Below are 17530 nucleotides of genomic sequence, written 5' to 3' on the forward strand. Positions count from 1 at the left end.
TGTGCTGTATCTCAATAAAGAAATAAATAAATAAACAATTGAAAAGTTTTTAAAAACTGCAGATGCTGGTAATCTGCAATTTAAAAACACCAAGCTGGAGATGTTCAACAGGTCACAAGAAGAGATAAACAGTTAACATTACAGAACCTGAAACAGTAACTTAATTTCTCATTCCACAGATGCTGCCTGCCCTACTGAGTGTCCCCAGTATTTTCTGTTCTAAGACTTCAAAAACAAAAAGATGAAATAACACAATATTGGACATTTCCAACTTTTATTACTTCTGAGAATTGAACATTAAATAAGTAAACTGCTTGACAAACATTCAATAAAGAAATGAAATTTGTTAACAAAATGTACAAAGCAACCACACCCAAATATAGATTTATATACAACCACATTTTTAAAAAATGGAGCACTTTGATTATCTGAGCTATATTAATATTTGACAGTTGTATTTGGACGTGGGTACATTATCACTTGACATCAAAATATTCAGGTGAAAGGTCATGACTAGTGATCGACCAGTGCAGATGCACAATCAGTGTATATGCTAATATTCATTCCCCGGCCGTTTGCTTTGACCAAGTTCACTCACTGTGGGAGGTAGAGAAAATCAGCAATAATTTATCCATGGAAATTTTGATGAAATGCACTGAGATCTCTTTTCCCCCCTCCCTCTTCTCTTTCCAATCTTTTTTTGGGAATCTGTTGGCTTGTGGTTGAACTTTACTCCTCAGAGTAATTTCCAATATGAAGGACACCAGTTTGAGAAATCAGCACCATATTGCACCAATGGCCTACCTGTAAAGGCCAGGCCATTAAAAAAAAATGAGAGTATGGGGAGTGGGGGTCTGTTGGCATTGTCCAAGATATGGCACTCTTAGCAAGTTTCCAGGAGAGATGATCAAAGAGCAGTAACATTGGATTGGTGTGTCTGTGTCAACACAGAACTAATCATTTTATCTCTTCTAACCCAACCATAGAGTCTAATGAAGAAATCGTGTTAAAGGTAGGAACTGGTCAATCACCGGGCATGATAAAGTGTACTGAACATCAACTATTAGAGAAAAATGTCTATATTTAAACACATTCGATGCAAAGTGTACAACAAAAGGGAGCATTGAAGCAGGTAAGTTAAGGCACAAAATTATAAGGTAGAACAGTTACAGACATTTGCTGTTAACTAATTTCTCAAGGAAATGCAATCAGGGAATAATTTGTAACCAGTGATTTATTATCAGTAAACCAATTTGTGATGTAAGGAACATAAAATATCCTTCCTTTTAGGCTTGTACTCATGAGTTACATGGGTTGACATTCAGTGGGATTGTTTCTAATTTACCGGTACTTGTCTTTCTTTCACTTCATTCTGAGAAGGTTAAGATTTGGTCATGCCAACTCAGCTTCATCTGGGACCCGATTGCAGTGGGTACCCCACCTGTCAATCATCTGTTCTTGTGGGCTGTAAAATTCCAAGTTGGTTATTGGTCAACCACCACTGCTTCTTGATTTACCTCAGTCTGACCCTTCACCATTGCTTCGGTCAAAATTAGCATCTATTGCCTTCTAATTCCCTTTGGGTACTGTGCCACCCAAGGACAAAGGGACTGGTCCAGCATTGAACCTGCAGTGATACCAGGTCATTTCTAAAGGCTAAAAAAGGAGCAGAGTGAAAAAATAAGTTCCAATGACTTGAAGAATTTTGTTGGCATTATTAGGTATTTGACCGTGTATATTTCCTACAGGTAGTTGTGTTCAAAGGAAGTACACATTAAAAATATTACAACATCTATGGGACCAAATTTCTGACTGTATCCCCTCCTTACTAGCAGCTTGGATTAGAGCACGTTCCCATAAATGCTAAAAATAATAAAAGACAATGCACCCTGTATATGGTAAGACAAGTGCACTCATTAATTGGAAACACTGGTCACCACCAGTTGGTTAGGATTTGTAACTGTTAGCTCCAATAAGTGCTGCAGAGTTGGTGAGCAGTCAATATTTGGTGAGGTAATTAAATGGTATTCAAGTGAGAATTACCTCCAATGGATAATTACTACAAATGTCCTTTAATGATTTATTGACAATGCACCTTTTCATTGGAATCCTTCAGAGGGTGATGGGAAGGTTGAGAGAAGCTGGAATGGAACATTTGACTGCAGTGATACCAACAACTAAAACCTTTCTAGTTTTTCTAAGTCTCCAGGATTGGACAGAATAAAGCTCTGTCAAATAATTCTGCATGTAGTGCTCCGACACTGATAACACCCCTTTTGCCTGTTTGAACAACACCTCTGCTCTATACAAACACTGCAAATACTGTTGCCAGTCCCCTGTTTGTTGAATAGTTGGTTCTTTGGCAGAGAAGTGTCTTGCAAAAACCCCAGAAAGCTGTGGGAGGAGGTTCCTTTGATCAGGTTTAAGGCAATGAAAAAGATCAATCAGCTCCACTGAGTGCATTATATGTGAAATAACAAGCTAAGGGAGGGAAGGAGCGGTTTGGGGAGGGCTGATCAGGGACTGATGCTTCTACTGCTGTTTTGGCACTACACTAACAGAAGTCCTGAAATAGGCATCCCACACAAACACTTGCCCCTATATCTGTTACCACTGACTGAGTTCATGTGCAGATTTTCTTCATTTTTCTTTAAGCTCCATCCTGTCTTGAATCCAGTGGCAATAAACAGCAAATATTCTTTGCCAAGGACAGTTTTAGATGACCATTTGCTTGCTGCTGAACTTGACATTAGCTGAGACCTCCTCATCTTCCAGTGGATTAACACTTAGGAGATTAAACAATGTTGTACTTGCTCTGCTAAACAATTCTTACTGGCAGAGCATGCAGGTTGCAATCAGAATTTGAGGGAGGGTGGAAGGGGAGGGATGGGAGAAAACTTGAACTAATTACAGCACCTAGACATGTATCTCCTCAACCCTCTGTTCAGATAGAATCACCTGCCCTGATGTTGATCTAAGATTTCTTCTTTGTGTTGCATTTAAGTGTTTGGACTCTGGTCTATTCCAGGGTTGGCCAGCAGGGGCAGACATAGTTCCCTGAGGGTTTTTCCAGAACTGATTGGACTCTCTTGTTATTGATCATTGACTGAACATGTTCCCAATTAATGTCAGTGTATTCCAATCCTTCTTCCTGTACCTTACTTTGCTCATTCTTCAGTGCGATCAAGTATCTGGGAGTACAGTTAGACGAGAAGCTAGACTGGACTGCCAACACAGATGCCTTGTGCAGGAAGGCACAGAGTCGACTGTACTTCCTTAGAAGGTTGGCGTCATTCAATGTCTGTAGTGAGATGCTGAAGATGTTCTATAGGTCAGTTGTGGAGAGCGCCCTCTTCTTTGTGGTGGCGTGTTGGGGAGGAAGCATTAAGAAGAGGGACGCCTCACGTCTTAATAAGCTGGTAAGGAAGGCGGGCTAACATCGGTAGCTGAGCGAAGGGCGCTGAGTAGGCTACGGTCAATTATGGATAACTCTGAACATCCTCTACATAGCACCATCCAGAGACAGAGAAGCAGTTTCAGCGACAGGTTACTATCGATGCAATGCTCCTCAGACAGGATGAAGAGGTCAATACTCCCCAATGCCATTAGGCTTTACAATTCTACCGCCAGGACTTAAGAACTTTTTAAAAGCTATTATTAATGCTTTTTGAGATAGTGATTTAGATGCATATCATATTTTTTACTGAGTTAAGTATTGTATGTAATTAGTTTTGCTACAACAAGTGTATGGGACATTGGAAAAAAAGTTGAATTTCCCCATGGGGATGAATAAAGTATCTATCTATCTATCTATCTATCTATCTATCTATCTAAAAGCCTCTGGTGTACATACCCACACACCCCTCATGGATGAGTTGGAGAGGGTTTTCAACCACTCAGTCAGCGGTCGTGAAGTGGCCAAACGATTCCTTCAACTCCATCAGGGCACCCTCAGTGTCACTGATTATGCCATTTCCTTCTGCACCCTAGCTGCTGAGAGCCAATGGAACTGAGAAGCATTCATTGCTGCTTTTCAACATGGGCTTTCAGATGCCATCAAAGATGAGTTAGCATCCAGGGATGCGCTGAGCGATCTGGACACTGATTGACTTCTCCATTCAACTGAACAATCGCCTTTGTGAGAGATGAAGGGAACCCCATTCAGCTCCTAATGCACTCAAGACCACAGTATGGACATTACTACCTCCACCATAGAGCCCTCAAGTGGCCACTGCCTTGGAAGAGCTTAGAAGGAATGCGACTTGCTCAGGCTGAATGAAACCGTAGAATGAGGGTGAAGTCTTGCCTCTATTATGGAAAACAGAACCTCTTTAGGTCAACCTGTCTTGAGCTATTGGGAAAAGCCCAAACCCATCCAGAGGAGGGAGGGCTGCGATAGGGTCCTCTTTCACTCCCAAGACCTCAGTCACTGGTGTCCTCCTTCCCATCTCCATATCCTGGGAGGACCAACAGCACGCCCTCCAAGCCCTGGTGGACTCTGGTGCAGCAGATAGTTTCATGGACATTTCCCTTGCGACAAATCTTCTCAACACTCTCACAGTCCCCAATGGCTGTAAATGCCCTAGATGGAAGACCTTTGGGTAATGGCAGTGTTCATCACCTCACTGTCCCCTTGCGTCTCTCTATTAATAATCATCATGAAGAAATCCAACTTCATCTCATCCATTCCCCCAATTCCCTGTTGACTTAGGATTCCCATAGTTAACTTGCCACAACCCACATATTGACTAGTCTACCAGAACTGTACTTGAGTGGGGCCCTACGGTCATGCTGCCTGCCTCTTCTCTACACCACCTTCTACATCTCCTGAGTCTTCTGAACTTCCGAGTACCAGGACCTGAAGGAGGTCTTCAGTAAGGGAAGAACCGCAACCCTTCCTCCTCATTGCCAATATGACTGCTCCATTGATCTACTCCCTGGTACCTGCCCTCATTGAAGTAGAATATTCTCTTGCTGGTCCCGAGATGGTAGCAATGGACGAGTACATTAAGGAGGCCCTCGCTGCTGGTATCTTCCGACCATCTACTTCCCCTATGGGAACAGGTTTTTTCGCTTTGTGGGGAAGAAGGACAGAGGCCTTCATTGACTATCATGGACGGAACAAAATCTCTGTCAAAAATCGTTACCCTCCCATCGATGTCATTGGCAGTTGAGCTACTCCAAGCAGTCAGAGTTTTCACCAAGTTGGATCTCCAGAATGCCTATTACCTGGTCCGCATCTGAGAAGGAGACAAGTGGAAGATGGCATTCAACATCCCTACCGGTCCCTGAGTACCTGGTTATGCTGTTCGTACTTAGTAATGCTCCAGCTGTGTTCCAAGCCCTCATCAGTGATGTCCTGCGCGACATGTTAAACCGCTTTGTTTTCATCTACTTTGAAGATATTCTGGTGTTCTCCAAGTCACTCCATGAGCATGTTCATCACGTTCGACTAATCGTCCAGTGCCTCCTCATGAGCCACCTTATCTGAAATCAGAGAAATGTGAATTCCATGCATCTGAATTCTCCTTCGTAGGGCTCATCATCCTCCAGGGTAGAATCCAGATGGATCTCAGGAAGATCAAAACATTCAGGGACTAGCGACAAACCCTCTTCTGTCAGGCAGGTACAATGCTTCCTTGGTTCTGCCAACTTTTGCCAACAATTCATCCATTTCTCTAGCTCTATAGCACCACCTCTCATTGCCCTGACCAAAAAGAGGCCACCACCCAGTTCACCTGAACCTCTGAAGAAGAAAGAGCTTTCTTAGAGCTCAGGACCACCCCACTGCTGGACCTCCTTGATCCTACTCTCCCTTTCATAGCTAAAGTGGATGTAGGTGTTGGAGCAGTGTTGTCTCAACAGACATCTGACAAGTTCCATCCATGTGCCTTCTACTCACATTGTCTTGCACCTACAGAAAGAAACTCTTGGCTATCAAATTAACTTTGGAAGAGTGCAGACACTGGTTGCATGGGGCCAGCATCCCTTCACTGTCTAGACCGACCACAAAAACCCAGAGTACATTCAGCAAGTCAAAAGACTAAACCCAGTGGGCTCTGTTTTTCAACAGGTTCTATTTTGTCCTGTTCAGCCTGTTCAGCCTGTTCCAGCCTCCGGTTCCAAAAGGGGACCCTGAGCCCATTGTTTTGAGCTCCAGGATCGTGGCTCTAGTTCACTCCTGTTCCCCTGATCAATTTGGATTAACCCCACCTTTCATGTTTTCCATCTTAGGCCTATGGTTGCCAGTCAGCTGGCTCCTGCTACAAGCCACACCCCCCCCCCCCCCCCCCATTCAAGGCTTGTTGATGGTCAGCCTGTATATGCAGTCCACCACCTGCTGGACTCTTGCTGGGCCCATGGGTGCATCCAGTGAACTGGGAGGGTCATGAGCCTGAAGAACGCTCTTGGGTTTCGGCACAGAATGGTTTGGATCCTGATCTCATTCAGGAGTTCCATTACCACCACCCTGATCGTCCCTGGGGAAAGTCAAGAGCCGTTCCTAGGGGAGGGGGATCCTGTTAGGACTCTGGTCTATTCTGGGGTTGGCCAATAGGGACAGACACAGTTCCCCAAGGGTATTTACAGAACTGATTGGACTCTCTTGTTATTGATCATTGAATGCACATAACACGTGTGTATTCAAATCCCGCTTCCTATATCTATGCTCAGTCTTCAGTGTGATCTTGTAAATAGCAAAAACCTCTGATACATATGTTTTTTTTTCTTTTTTGAGCTTTTCTCTGTGTTTTTTTTGTCTGCTTACTACCTGTCATTTCTGGATCTTTTTTGTGCATCAAGATCTTGGATCTTGGAACTTGTGTGTGGATTACTACGTTTTTGAGTTGGACTGGTTGCTTGTTTTTGCCCTTGCCTGCTTTTTGTCCTTCTTGACTAAAAGAAAGTAAAACTTGCTTTTGAATCTGCACATCAACTCCAGTCTGCAGGATTCCCACACAATCCACAGTGGTAGTGCGCTGCACTTTCAACCCAGCGACCTGAGTTCAATTCCCAATCAAGCCATCTGCCTTACAAAATGTAGATGGGACAAGACAGGGAACGTAGGAAGTAAGAACAGGAGTGGGTCAATTGGCCTTGAGTGTGCTCTGCCATTCAATAAAATCTCAGCTAATCTGAAAGGGTTCTTTGGAGGAAAATGTCATTTATTCCATATTTCACATCCTGCTCCATATTCCCTATTTATTTAAAACATAGGACACCATTTCAGTCCACTAAGTCATTGCTGACTCACAGTGCAATCCCTTTAACCTCTTCTCCCTCCATTCCTATTAACTCCTCCCAGATTCTACCACTCACACAATAAGGGTAATTAACCTACCAACCCACATCTGTGGGATTGGTTCTAGATTAAATGTGTCCATTTCATGTCCAAAAAAAACTAAGCATTTGGGCACTTTAGGTTGATACTAGCCTGAAGTTTAGCCACCTGTCTTTGCCATGGAACAACATATTTCCTGAGAAGGGCTAAAATGTAAGACAGTGGAATGTGACTTCCTCAAAGTACTATATACAAGTATGAATATCTTAACCATGAAACAAAGATTAAAGGGTTACTGAAAAGGGGTGTTGCCACTGTCCTTGTTGATAAAGTCACACTGGTCGTCTTTATAGTCTGGGAAACATTGCACACCAACCTGACACTACCAAGGCTTCACTCCTGTACAATGTTAAATAATGCACACTTCAACTGATGCATACATTTGATTTAACACTGTACAGTACCATACACTAAACTGAGTTGAAGTCACTTCAGGTCACTAATAATTATTGTTGCTGCACAATAAAGACTTTCTTTAAAGATTCAGTAGATGGTAATTCAGTGTCTGTACTCACAATACAGCCCCAAGGTCAACAGGACCAGTCAAATGCAAACCAGCCAATGCAGGATAAAGTCATGAAGCACAGAGGCTTCTGTACGGTTGGTGGCAGGACAACATTGAGGAATAGGAAGCCCCTCCAATTTTCCCTGCACCCTCAGCATTCTCCCCATCCCCACCATCACCCAATCCTGTGGATTCTGGCCAATTCCACATCTCGCAGTCTGAGATTGAAATTGGGTCAAGGTAAAAGGAGTGGAACTGAGTTGTGAGGAGCTGCTTAATTTTGCTTTTAAAAAGGCAATGGAAGAGAATAATGGAGTGTAGATGACAGCAGACCTGCTTTGTACAAACATTGAAGACCAATTCTATCTTAGGGCCTCTGCATCAGGACGCACTGAGTCACCTTTGAAAACTGCAGAGAAACAGCAAAAGATGCTGTGTTGCAGGAAGTATAACACCTTCTGCAACCTGGCCTGGGATGCAGAGAATCTCAAAATAAGCTGGTGGTCAATAATACACTCTGGTTCTCCCTTAAAGCGCATTTCCCAGAATAATCAGCCAGAGAGCTTTTGGCCTGATGAGAGGTGGAAGTGGATCTCCTGCGCACAGAATTAACATTTTCTGCAGGAGAAAGAGGATGCCAAGAGGCAATTTCTGAAACATGGAATATACTTTGGAAAAGAAAATGCCAAATTAAAGGTGACAAACTTGTAGTCTGGTCCTGTTCATTGGTCTGTTTTGTGAATAAGTCTCTTAATCATATTCAATGTGCCAAGACATTCAAATGCACAGATTCATTCAGACAATAGAAAATGAAGCAAATCAGGAGGCATATTGATATGTTTCTGATTACCACAGTGGAGTATTTAAGCTTGATGCCCAATCAAAATCAGATTGATCCTGTTTAATGGGAAAGTAACTCTCAAATATTTCTAGGTTGGGTTTGCACATTTTCCATCCACAATTAATGGCAGTGGAGGTCAAGTGAGGGCATGGTTATCCACAAACAGAGCCCACTCATAGCTATTTCTAAGGTTTGAGAACAATGCAAATTGTTGACATGTACTTGACTTGAAGTGCCTGCCCACAGGCCCTGGCTCTCTTTGAGAAGCACTATCCAGTGGGACTGGTTGAGGGCATCTAAAAGCAAAACACTGCAGACACTGGAAATCTGAAACAAAAAACCCCCCAAAAATGTTGGAAACACTTTACTGGTCAGACAGCATCTGTGGATATAGAATGCTTCTAATCATTGAAAGGCCATTGACATGAAAGATCAACTCTTTCACTCTCTCCAAAGGATCTCTCTGGCCCAGTGAGTGTTTCCATCATTTTTTGGTTTATATCTCTGCAGCAGTGAATGCTTGGTGTTTGTTGCACATCCATTGCACATTTCTTAATCTCTTCACTGCTCTAAGGAACAAAAATTAAACAAAAAGAGAGCATGACATGTGTTATATACTCCCGAAGGTATGAAAATATGGTCATCAAAGTAGATCTTAGGGAACAATGGGGGAGAATGTTAGTTCAGGGAAACCTGAAACCTTAACCAATGCCTTTTTTCAAAGTGCACTGGAATTGATCTGATTATACTGTGGGGAAGAAACTAGCAAGGATAGGAGCATTGAAATGATTTTCGAATGGGCAAGCTAAGAGACTGCTCTGTCTGAGGAAGTCTAAAACTAGTATCAGTTAGCTGTCCTTGGTATTCATCATCAGAGGGTACTGACTAACAACAGAGATGGAGCTATGTCTAGTGCATGACAGTGCAGAATTCATGCCAAGTATTACTTGACAGTGAAACAGTGAACAGGTACTTGAATTCAGCAGTTGAGATCAGCTCCTGGAGTGAACCAGCAGCAAAAGTTTTATGGCATTAAACCTGACAAATCTAATTTACTCAGGTCCAGCTATTAATTCTGATGACTTAAGTGGACCTTTTCGGGCAATTCTTTGCTAAGTACCTCACCTTATTTATTTGCAACTGCAGTGTAAGATAACATCACTAATCGTGGGTTATGATGGATACAATTATTTCAATTGCAAAGCATAAACTATGCAACTATAGGATCATGGCTTAAGACATAAAGACAAAATTGACTGATATAGGCAATTATTACTCTAATGGTCACAATTTGATAACAATTTTGAAGCAACATTTGTTTGTGCCATGCAGTCTTTAGGTATGGTTTTGTACCCAGAATTCTGTCTGAGATGTATTTCTAAACAAAGAGTGGTGTGGCCTGGAAGAGCGAGAAGATGAAAATCAACAGGGACAGAAAAAAGACAAGGAGATAGGGGAGAGAAAGATTGCTTCAGTTTCAAAAAACTGGTATCACGCAGGTTTAAAATATTGCAAGGGAAACATTAAAATATGGGGGTGGGGTGGGTTTGTTGAAGGTACTTATCTCTTCCCCATGATTGTCTAATTCTCCTCATAAAGTGTTCCACAAGATAAACCAGACAGTTATACTGGCAGGTTCATGTGATCAAAATATCAGATCCAAACAAATGACTAAACAGATATCAAATTTGAATCTCACAAAAAGTAACAGACACTTACTTTGTTGGAAGGAGTTATTTTGCAATTTACCATTCTAATGTGAAACCAGACTTGACTCTGACATGGTGTCACTAAATGAAACGTGACATGATTGCACTAAGTGACGCAATGTTTTTCTGATCTACTTTAGTTATTAGGGAATGAGTGCCTAATGGCTGCCAAAGTGATTGCCTTGGCCATTTTAAGACAAGACTGAAGGTCTTATTCATGCACTTAGAGGCTCGACCTATATGATAAATCAGTTGTGGTCTTGGTGACTCAGCTCAAACAGTGTACAGGGCAGAGAATCAGATGAGGAGCTTATGCTGATGGGGTGGAGGGAAGCTTGTCACAGCACAAAAATACTCCCATGGGCCAATTGGCCGAATGGTTGACCTTTATGCTAGGTCAGTCACCTCATTCCCTTTTCTTTGGTGGAATCTTGCTGTGCTAAAATTGGCTGCCACATTTCTTCCCTTAACAGCAGCAATCCCACTTAAAAATAAACAATTCAGTTAGTTGTGAACTGTTTTGGTAAGTCCAGGGGACATGAAAGCATCTCATCAATATAAGTTTCCCTTCTCATATTATAATGTGATATTAAGAAGTGATTTCATCACCTCAAATCCCAGTTCCGTGTTATCCCTTCACTTTTGACATTTTGTTTGTTGTGTCACAGACAGTCTGCATCAGACTGGCTGGAGAGAGCTTGATAAGCAAAACCCTATTTTCTTGTTCTGGAAGCAAATCGAAAACAGCCAGTTCAATCAGCTCTGAATGTGAGCTAAATGGGCAGTCAACAGGTCCTGTTTTAGTCACACCTGAGGAGGATCTGGTGTTTTTTCTACTATCTTCCCCTCACACTCAACTCTGGAAACCAAATCACAGAATATTTTGTTGGGCATCTGAACCACAGTGGCATAACAACAGGTAACATGATTTAGGTCGGGGTAAAAGAGGTGGACACTAGCAGAGGGGTGGGTGCTTACTACCTACAGTATGTAAAAAAAACTAATAAGAATGACGTCAAGTCTTCTAATTCAGCAGTGGTAAGCACCATTGTGATGCACAATGAGATCGTGGAAGCGTCGCCAACAGAAAGTAGTCAAGCATCTGCTCTGGATTCAGGATTCAAGTTTGCCGCTCTCACTGTCTCAGAGTGTCACCTTGTTCGTTTTCAGTGCAGCTGGTAGGTGCTATAATCAGAAACATACATGTTTGTTGGGAGTTGTGAGGTTGGGGAGGGCATTGTTTTAAGCTGCTTATTAAAGTATATAAAAATAAATAAGGTTCATGAGTAGCCGTCACTGTCAATCCAGTGAGTCATCCATTCCTTCTGATATTGTGTCTTTTTTTCATCAACGTGTAGCTGTCGCTCCTCTTTTCCTATCCGCACGGCGTGGTACTGAGGGACGTTATCGATGTAACGGGAGCGCTTAAAAAATCCACACTACAAAGGACGAGAAGAGAGAATGCAATTTATTTCTGCTTCCTGGACTGTGTAAAACCAATCAGCAAAATGGGATCTGGCCAGGGGCAGTTTCTTTCAGCAACGCTTGGCATCTGCCTTTGTATGTGAGTCTTTCCCAGCCTCCTCACCACCATCACCCCACTAATCTCCACACGCCTACCCCATTTCTGTGCAAATATGTCTGACAGGAAATTCACTTGGTTTCACTCTCTCACCTCAGAGTTATAAGGTTATGGTTCAACTCCCATTCCAGAGATTTGTTTAAATAAATCAGACTGACACTTCAGTGCAGTGTTGGGGAGTGCTGCTTTGTCAAAAGCATACCCTTTTCACCGCAATGTTAAACTAAGAGCCCTATCTGTGTTCTCAAGTGGATGTAAACCATCTCATGTGTTCAGAAAGAGCAGGGAAATTTACCCCTGGTGTCCTAATTTACGCCTTAACCAACTATGGTAAAAGATTTATTATTTAGGTAGTATCTCACTGATACTTGTGGGAGCATATCGTGTATAAATTGTCTGCCCTGCTTTACCACAGTTCAAAGGGTTTCCATTGGCCCTGAGCACTTTGGGAGATCCTGATGTACAGTACCTTCACATTAATCTTTCTCTTTCTACAGCAGACTTCTACCACAGTCAAACCTTTGATGCTGAGGCTATTTCTAACTACATTTGTCTGAGAATGGTAAACATTGCCATCCCTCCATACAGCCCCAAATGGGAGATGTTCCATGCCCTGTGCACTAACTCTGAGCTGAAGGAAGCCACACAATTACAGAATCTCGTAAGTAGAGCCAACCTGTTCAGAAGCAGCCTTGGGAAACTCTTGGAAGAAAGCAAAGGAGGAAAAACAGAAACAGAGAGAGTGTTTAATACTTCCTAAAGTGAAATTATTGCTTTGTGGCAATGTTACTTCATGCAAATTAAATCCAAATGGCTTATCAGTCCAGGTGAGCTTTATCTCAACCAGAAAGGGAAAAAACTATTTCAATAAGTGAAACAAAGCACACACACACAAGCATGTGAGAGGACATGTCTGATTCCTTGGGGATATAAAACATTCAAATAAAATGTGTTTCATGCAAAGCATCTCAGGCTAATCCTACTGTGTACACACTGAAAACAAATCCAAACTTCACAAGGTGTAGGGGGGAGGAAAGTCACAGAAATAAACAGAAATGCATGCCTAATGCACATCGCAAAGCTGTCCATTGCTGCCTAATGATACACAGAGTGCAGGGAGTGGTGAAGAATGTAAGGATTATTACTTAAGCAAAACACATGGACTATTTTAAACATCGCAGATGATGCCCCATCACAGCAGGTGAATGTGTCCCCACTAGTGCTCACAATGGGCTAGAGATCTCAAGTGGCCTTTGGCTCTGACCCTGCATATACAGTGAATATGGCTCCCGACCACCAATCTCTCCCTTTGACCACACACAAAACCTCATTGACATTATCAAGGCAAACAACTTATGGAACCCAGTAAAGAATAGGTGGCTTTACAACACAAGACAGTGTTAATCTGAAGTGGCGGTTGGAGATTCACTGCATTTGCATTAAAGACTTCACAATTTGATAAAGATGTGAGTTGAGTACTGAGTTTGGTCATCTTTATGTTCTCAGTCAGTTTCCTGATTTATAATGGGGTTGAAACTGTGAATTAGGGAACATCCCTTTAAGACATCTTTGGCTGCTCAATGGGAAATGCAACAGGGGTGAAATCCTCTGTCCAAATCATTTAAACTGCAGCTATCATTAAACATAATATCTATAGTTTATTTATTTATAATCCTTACACCATCCCTCCTCCACCTGCAGAACAAGCACTCAATACCGTGCAAAAGACACACACTATATCACTATACCCCGGATCAAGCAGGGATCTGGCACTACAATTACCGCTACAGAAGTCAGCATTATGCCTCCGTGGCCAGTTTGTCCTGGTCAGATGGCTGGGTTTGAAGATGGGCCCTGTGATATTCGGTTTCATACTTAGCCTCTTTGCTTGTTCTCTTGAAGAAACCGCACTATAAGGAAGCAACGTTGGTCCAGTGTTATGGCAGGCAAACCAAGTAGGGACAAGTTATCCGGCATCCAAAGGAACAACAGGGGTATGTGCAGGAACTGAGGCTCTCATTTCAGGAATGCAGTCAATAGAATAGCAAGTGGAATTCAATTTGGCTCAGTGTTAAGAGACATCAATGGTCAGAACATGACTGGAGTTGGGATTTCTTTTCTTCAACAGACAGCAAATTCCCTCATGAATGCCTCCTTACTTCAAATTGATGGCGAAATCTCTGGATCCCATGAAATAACTCCTGAAATGAGAGGAATTCGGAACCCTACAAACACCTCAATACCTTAACCCCAGTTTGTTCCTTTTTCATTCCAAGGCAACCACATTGTTCTGCTCATAACACATTTTCAAAGCACAATAACCCCTTCTATAGATTTTTAACAATCATTTGGGAAGATCTTTTCTGGGCAATACATGTAGCAAAGTAAAAGGCCTACTCCCAAAGAACATTTACAATTCAGTTGCAAATGGTGCCCTGACATAATCCACCCCTTACAATCAAGAATTGAAATTACAATTGTATGTCAAACATGCTTGAAACTACTTCTACATTTCATATCTAACTTACAAAGATAGTAAAAAGTGAGAGAACAATAAAGCCATAGCCAAATTGGCACATTATCATCAGGAAGGATCGCAGTAAATCCCAATCTATGATAGGGCGACAGTAGCTAATACACAGAAGGATAAGTGAAGCAGTGTCAAGATCATATCATATAGGAACAGGGTCCTCAGCCCACAAAATCTGTGCTGACCATGATGCCAAATTAATTCCATCTGCCTGCACATGACCTGTATCCCTCCATTCTTTATATGTTTGTGTGCCTGTCTAAAAGCCTGTTAAACTCCACTATTGCCTCTGCTTCCACCACCGTTCATAGCAGCACATTCATACCTACCACTCTCTACTTTTTAAAAAATCTGCCCCTCACAAATGGGAGGAAATGTGTGATACTGTGAAGTTGATTTCTATGATATTCAAAGGTGCCCCAAGATTGACCTAACTTGATGAACAGAAAACAAATGCCGCATTTCACTATCAGGCCTTACAGAAAGCACCAACAAATCACAACTGACCGATTGAGAAATGGTGACTCCAACTAAACTGATCAAAAAAGTTGAAGGCAATCATCCTCATAACTTTCATCTGTTGATGAAATATATACCAAAGGCAGCATTGCACCTTCTAAATCTTTCATAATGCTTTGAATTGAAAGTAAAATCTGGACCAGGCTCAGATGGACTATGCTTTGTATTTTTTTACCATAATGTTATATCTAGGTTCTAAGTTTGAAGCCTCAGACCTCATAGGTCGACACCACCAACACCCAGATGTACAGATGAGATCTGTGCTTACCTTCCAAAGGAGAAAAACAAGCAGAGCCAATACCAGGATTCCTGCTAGGACTGCAATCAGTATAATCAACCAAGGTGTTTCTCCATATACTACACCTGCCTTCTCTGGATATACTGGCAAGGTAACCTGTAGAGATTAAAGTGGCAATTCTAATACACTCTCACAGAATCTCACAGAAGTTAAAATCTCTGGCTATGTAGCAATTTTATGCACATACGTGCTGAGGTGTGTTTAGTTTTTGAAATGGGTCTGGAAAAGCTACAAGGAGACAAGGTTCACAAGCAATGAAGTCAGTGCTGTGGTTAAAGTCTCAAAGTGCTTCCATCAAGGAGATTTTTACTACAAAGGTTCTATGGGTCACCTTTAGGAATATGGGTGAGGGGTTGTGAAAATCAAGGGATGGGGAGCAGACAGCAGTGCACCCTTTAATGATGCTACAACTTCACTGAATTTTTTAATAATTACTCTATAAATATTATGGAACTTATGAGAGAAATTGACATTTTTTTAATGACTTCTTTTGTCTGGTTTCCATTTTAGATATTTCCAGGCAAACTTGATTAGAAGGTGACCCTAGTGAGGGAAGGAGGCCAGTGAGTCTAGTCCCTAGCATTCTCTTGCTGGGCAATATCCAGGCAGATTGTTCTGTCATGGTTATAGGAGAGGTGAGAGATGGGTCATACAGCCTTGTGCATTAATCCATTCCCTAATGGGACATTCAGTGAATCTTTCTGTTGTACATGGTGCACCTGGAATGCAATTTAAACAATCTCACGCATTCTCACCAAGTCTAGCCCACTGTGCCAGATCTAAAAGCTGGCCTAAACTGGCAGTAAAGGCTGGATTTGTAGTTACTTCCATACCTGTGTAGCAGTCTTCTCCTTAAGGTTTTTAATGCTTGATTTCACACTAATCTCAGCACGAATGACCACACGTATTTCACTGAGTGATGCGTACTCCTGTAATTTCAAAGACAGGTTAACGCATCAATAAAACTGAAAAGCCTTTCTGAATTCTGCCCCCCCCCCCACCTGATGTCTGAATTAAGACAAGTACGACACAAGATGATTCCTCTGTGGGGTAGTCAACACCACCATGCCTGACCATTTTCCTTCAATATCTATGTACAAGAATGAAGCAAAAAGTAGTCAATAGACAGACATGAGGGAAAGGAATGTGGGCCAACATTTTCACCACTGCCAAATTTGGCAACATGTGCATAGACCTTGGAACCTGAAAGCTGCACCACTCCACCTTCCACTACTCTGCCCCAGTATCTGAGTTCATTAGAAAATACTTACCCTGAGAGAACTGGTGAGAGGATCATTGTGGTCTCTCTTCCACCCATCAGATATTTACTAGGACTGCTGCGTATGAGGGCCCTTAGCATTGTCAATGATCCCTCCCCTCCATCCCAAGATCTTAAGGCACAAACTAACGGAGATGGGAGTAGACTCTCACATGGTGGATTGGACAGTGGACTACTTGACAGATAGACCTCAGTATGTGCGGTTGGGAGACTGTAGGTCTGACACGGTGGTCAGCAGCACAGGGGTGCCGCAGGGAACCGTACTCTCTCCGGTCCTGTTCACCCTGTACACATCAGACTTCCAATATAACTCGGAGTCCTGCCATGTGCAAAAGTTCGCTGATGACACGGCCATAGTGGGGTGTGCCAGGAATGGACAGGAGGAGGAGTATAGGAAACTGATACAGGACTTTGTGATATGGTGCAACTCAAACTACCTGCATCTCAATATCACCAAGACCAAGGAGATGGTGGTGGACTTTAGGAGATCTAGGCCTCATATGGAGCCAGTGATCATTAATGGAGAATGTGTGGAGCAGGTTAAGACCTACAAGTATCTGGGAGTACAGTTAGACGAGAAGCTAGACTAGACTGCCAACACAGATGCCTTGTGCAGGAAGGCACAGAGTCGACTGTACTTCCTTAGAAGGTTGGCGTCATTCAATGTCTGTAGTGAGATGCTGAAGATGTTCTATAGGTCAGTTGTGGAGAGCGCCCTCTTCTTTGTGGTGGCGTGTTGGGGAGGAAGCATTAAGAAGAGGGACGCCTCACGTCTTAATAAGCTGGTAAGGAAGGCGGGCTCTGTCGTGGGCAAAGTACTGGAGAGTTTAGCATCGGTAGCTGAGCGAAGGGCGCTGAGTAGGCTACGGTCAATTATGGAAAACTCTGAACATCCTCTACATAGCACCATCCAGAGACAGAGAAGTAG

The 17530-nt window shown here is 42.5% G+C and overlaps 1 protein-coding gene across 4 annotated transcripts in view; it reads right to left on the minus strand.

Annotated features, from left to right (window-relative positions):
* Positions 1-257: 257 nt before the first annotated feature.
* LOC140741179 (integrin alpha-7-like) overlaps positions 258-17530 on the minus strand; it is a 193580-nt gene continuing 176307 nt past the window's right edge. For 2 of the 4 annotated variants that reach the window (XM_073071050.1, XM_073071049.1), the window contains exons 23-25: positions 16157-16252; positions 15294-15419; positions 258-11833 (exon numbers count right to left, since the gene is read on the minus strand). In XM_073071050.1, coding sequence (XP_072927151.1) covers positions 11675-11833; positions 15294-15419; positions 16157-16252 — 381 coding nt within the window. In that variant the 3' untranslated portion in view covers positions 258-11674. Of the gene's footprint in view, positions 11834-12652; positions 12679-13758; positions 13887-15293; positions 15420-16156; positions 16253-17530 lie in introns of all 4 variants that reach the window. The other 2 variants (XM_073071051.1, XM_073071052.1) reach the window with 2 other exon arrangements.

Source organism: Hemitrygon akajei, chromosome 18 (genome assembly GCF_048418815.1).
Source record: "Hemitrygon akajei chromosome 18, sHemAka1.3, whole genome shotgun sequence".
NCBI classification, from domain to species: Eukaryota; Metazoa; Chordata; class Chondrichthyes; order Myliobatiformes; family Dasyatidae; genus Hemitrygon; species Hemitrygon akajei.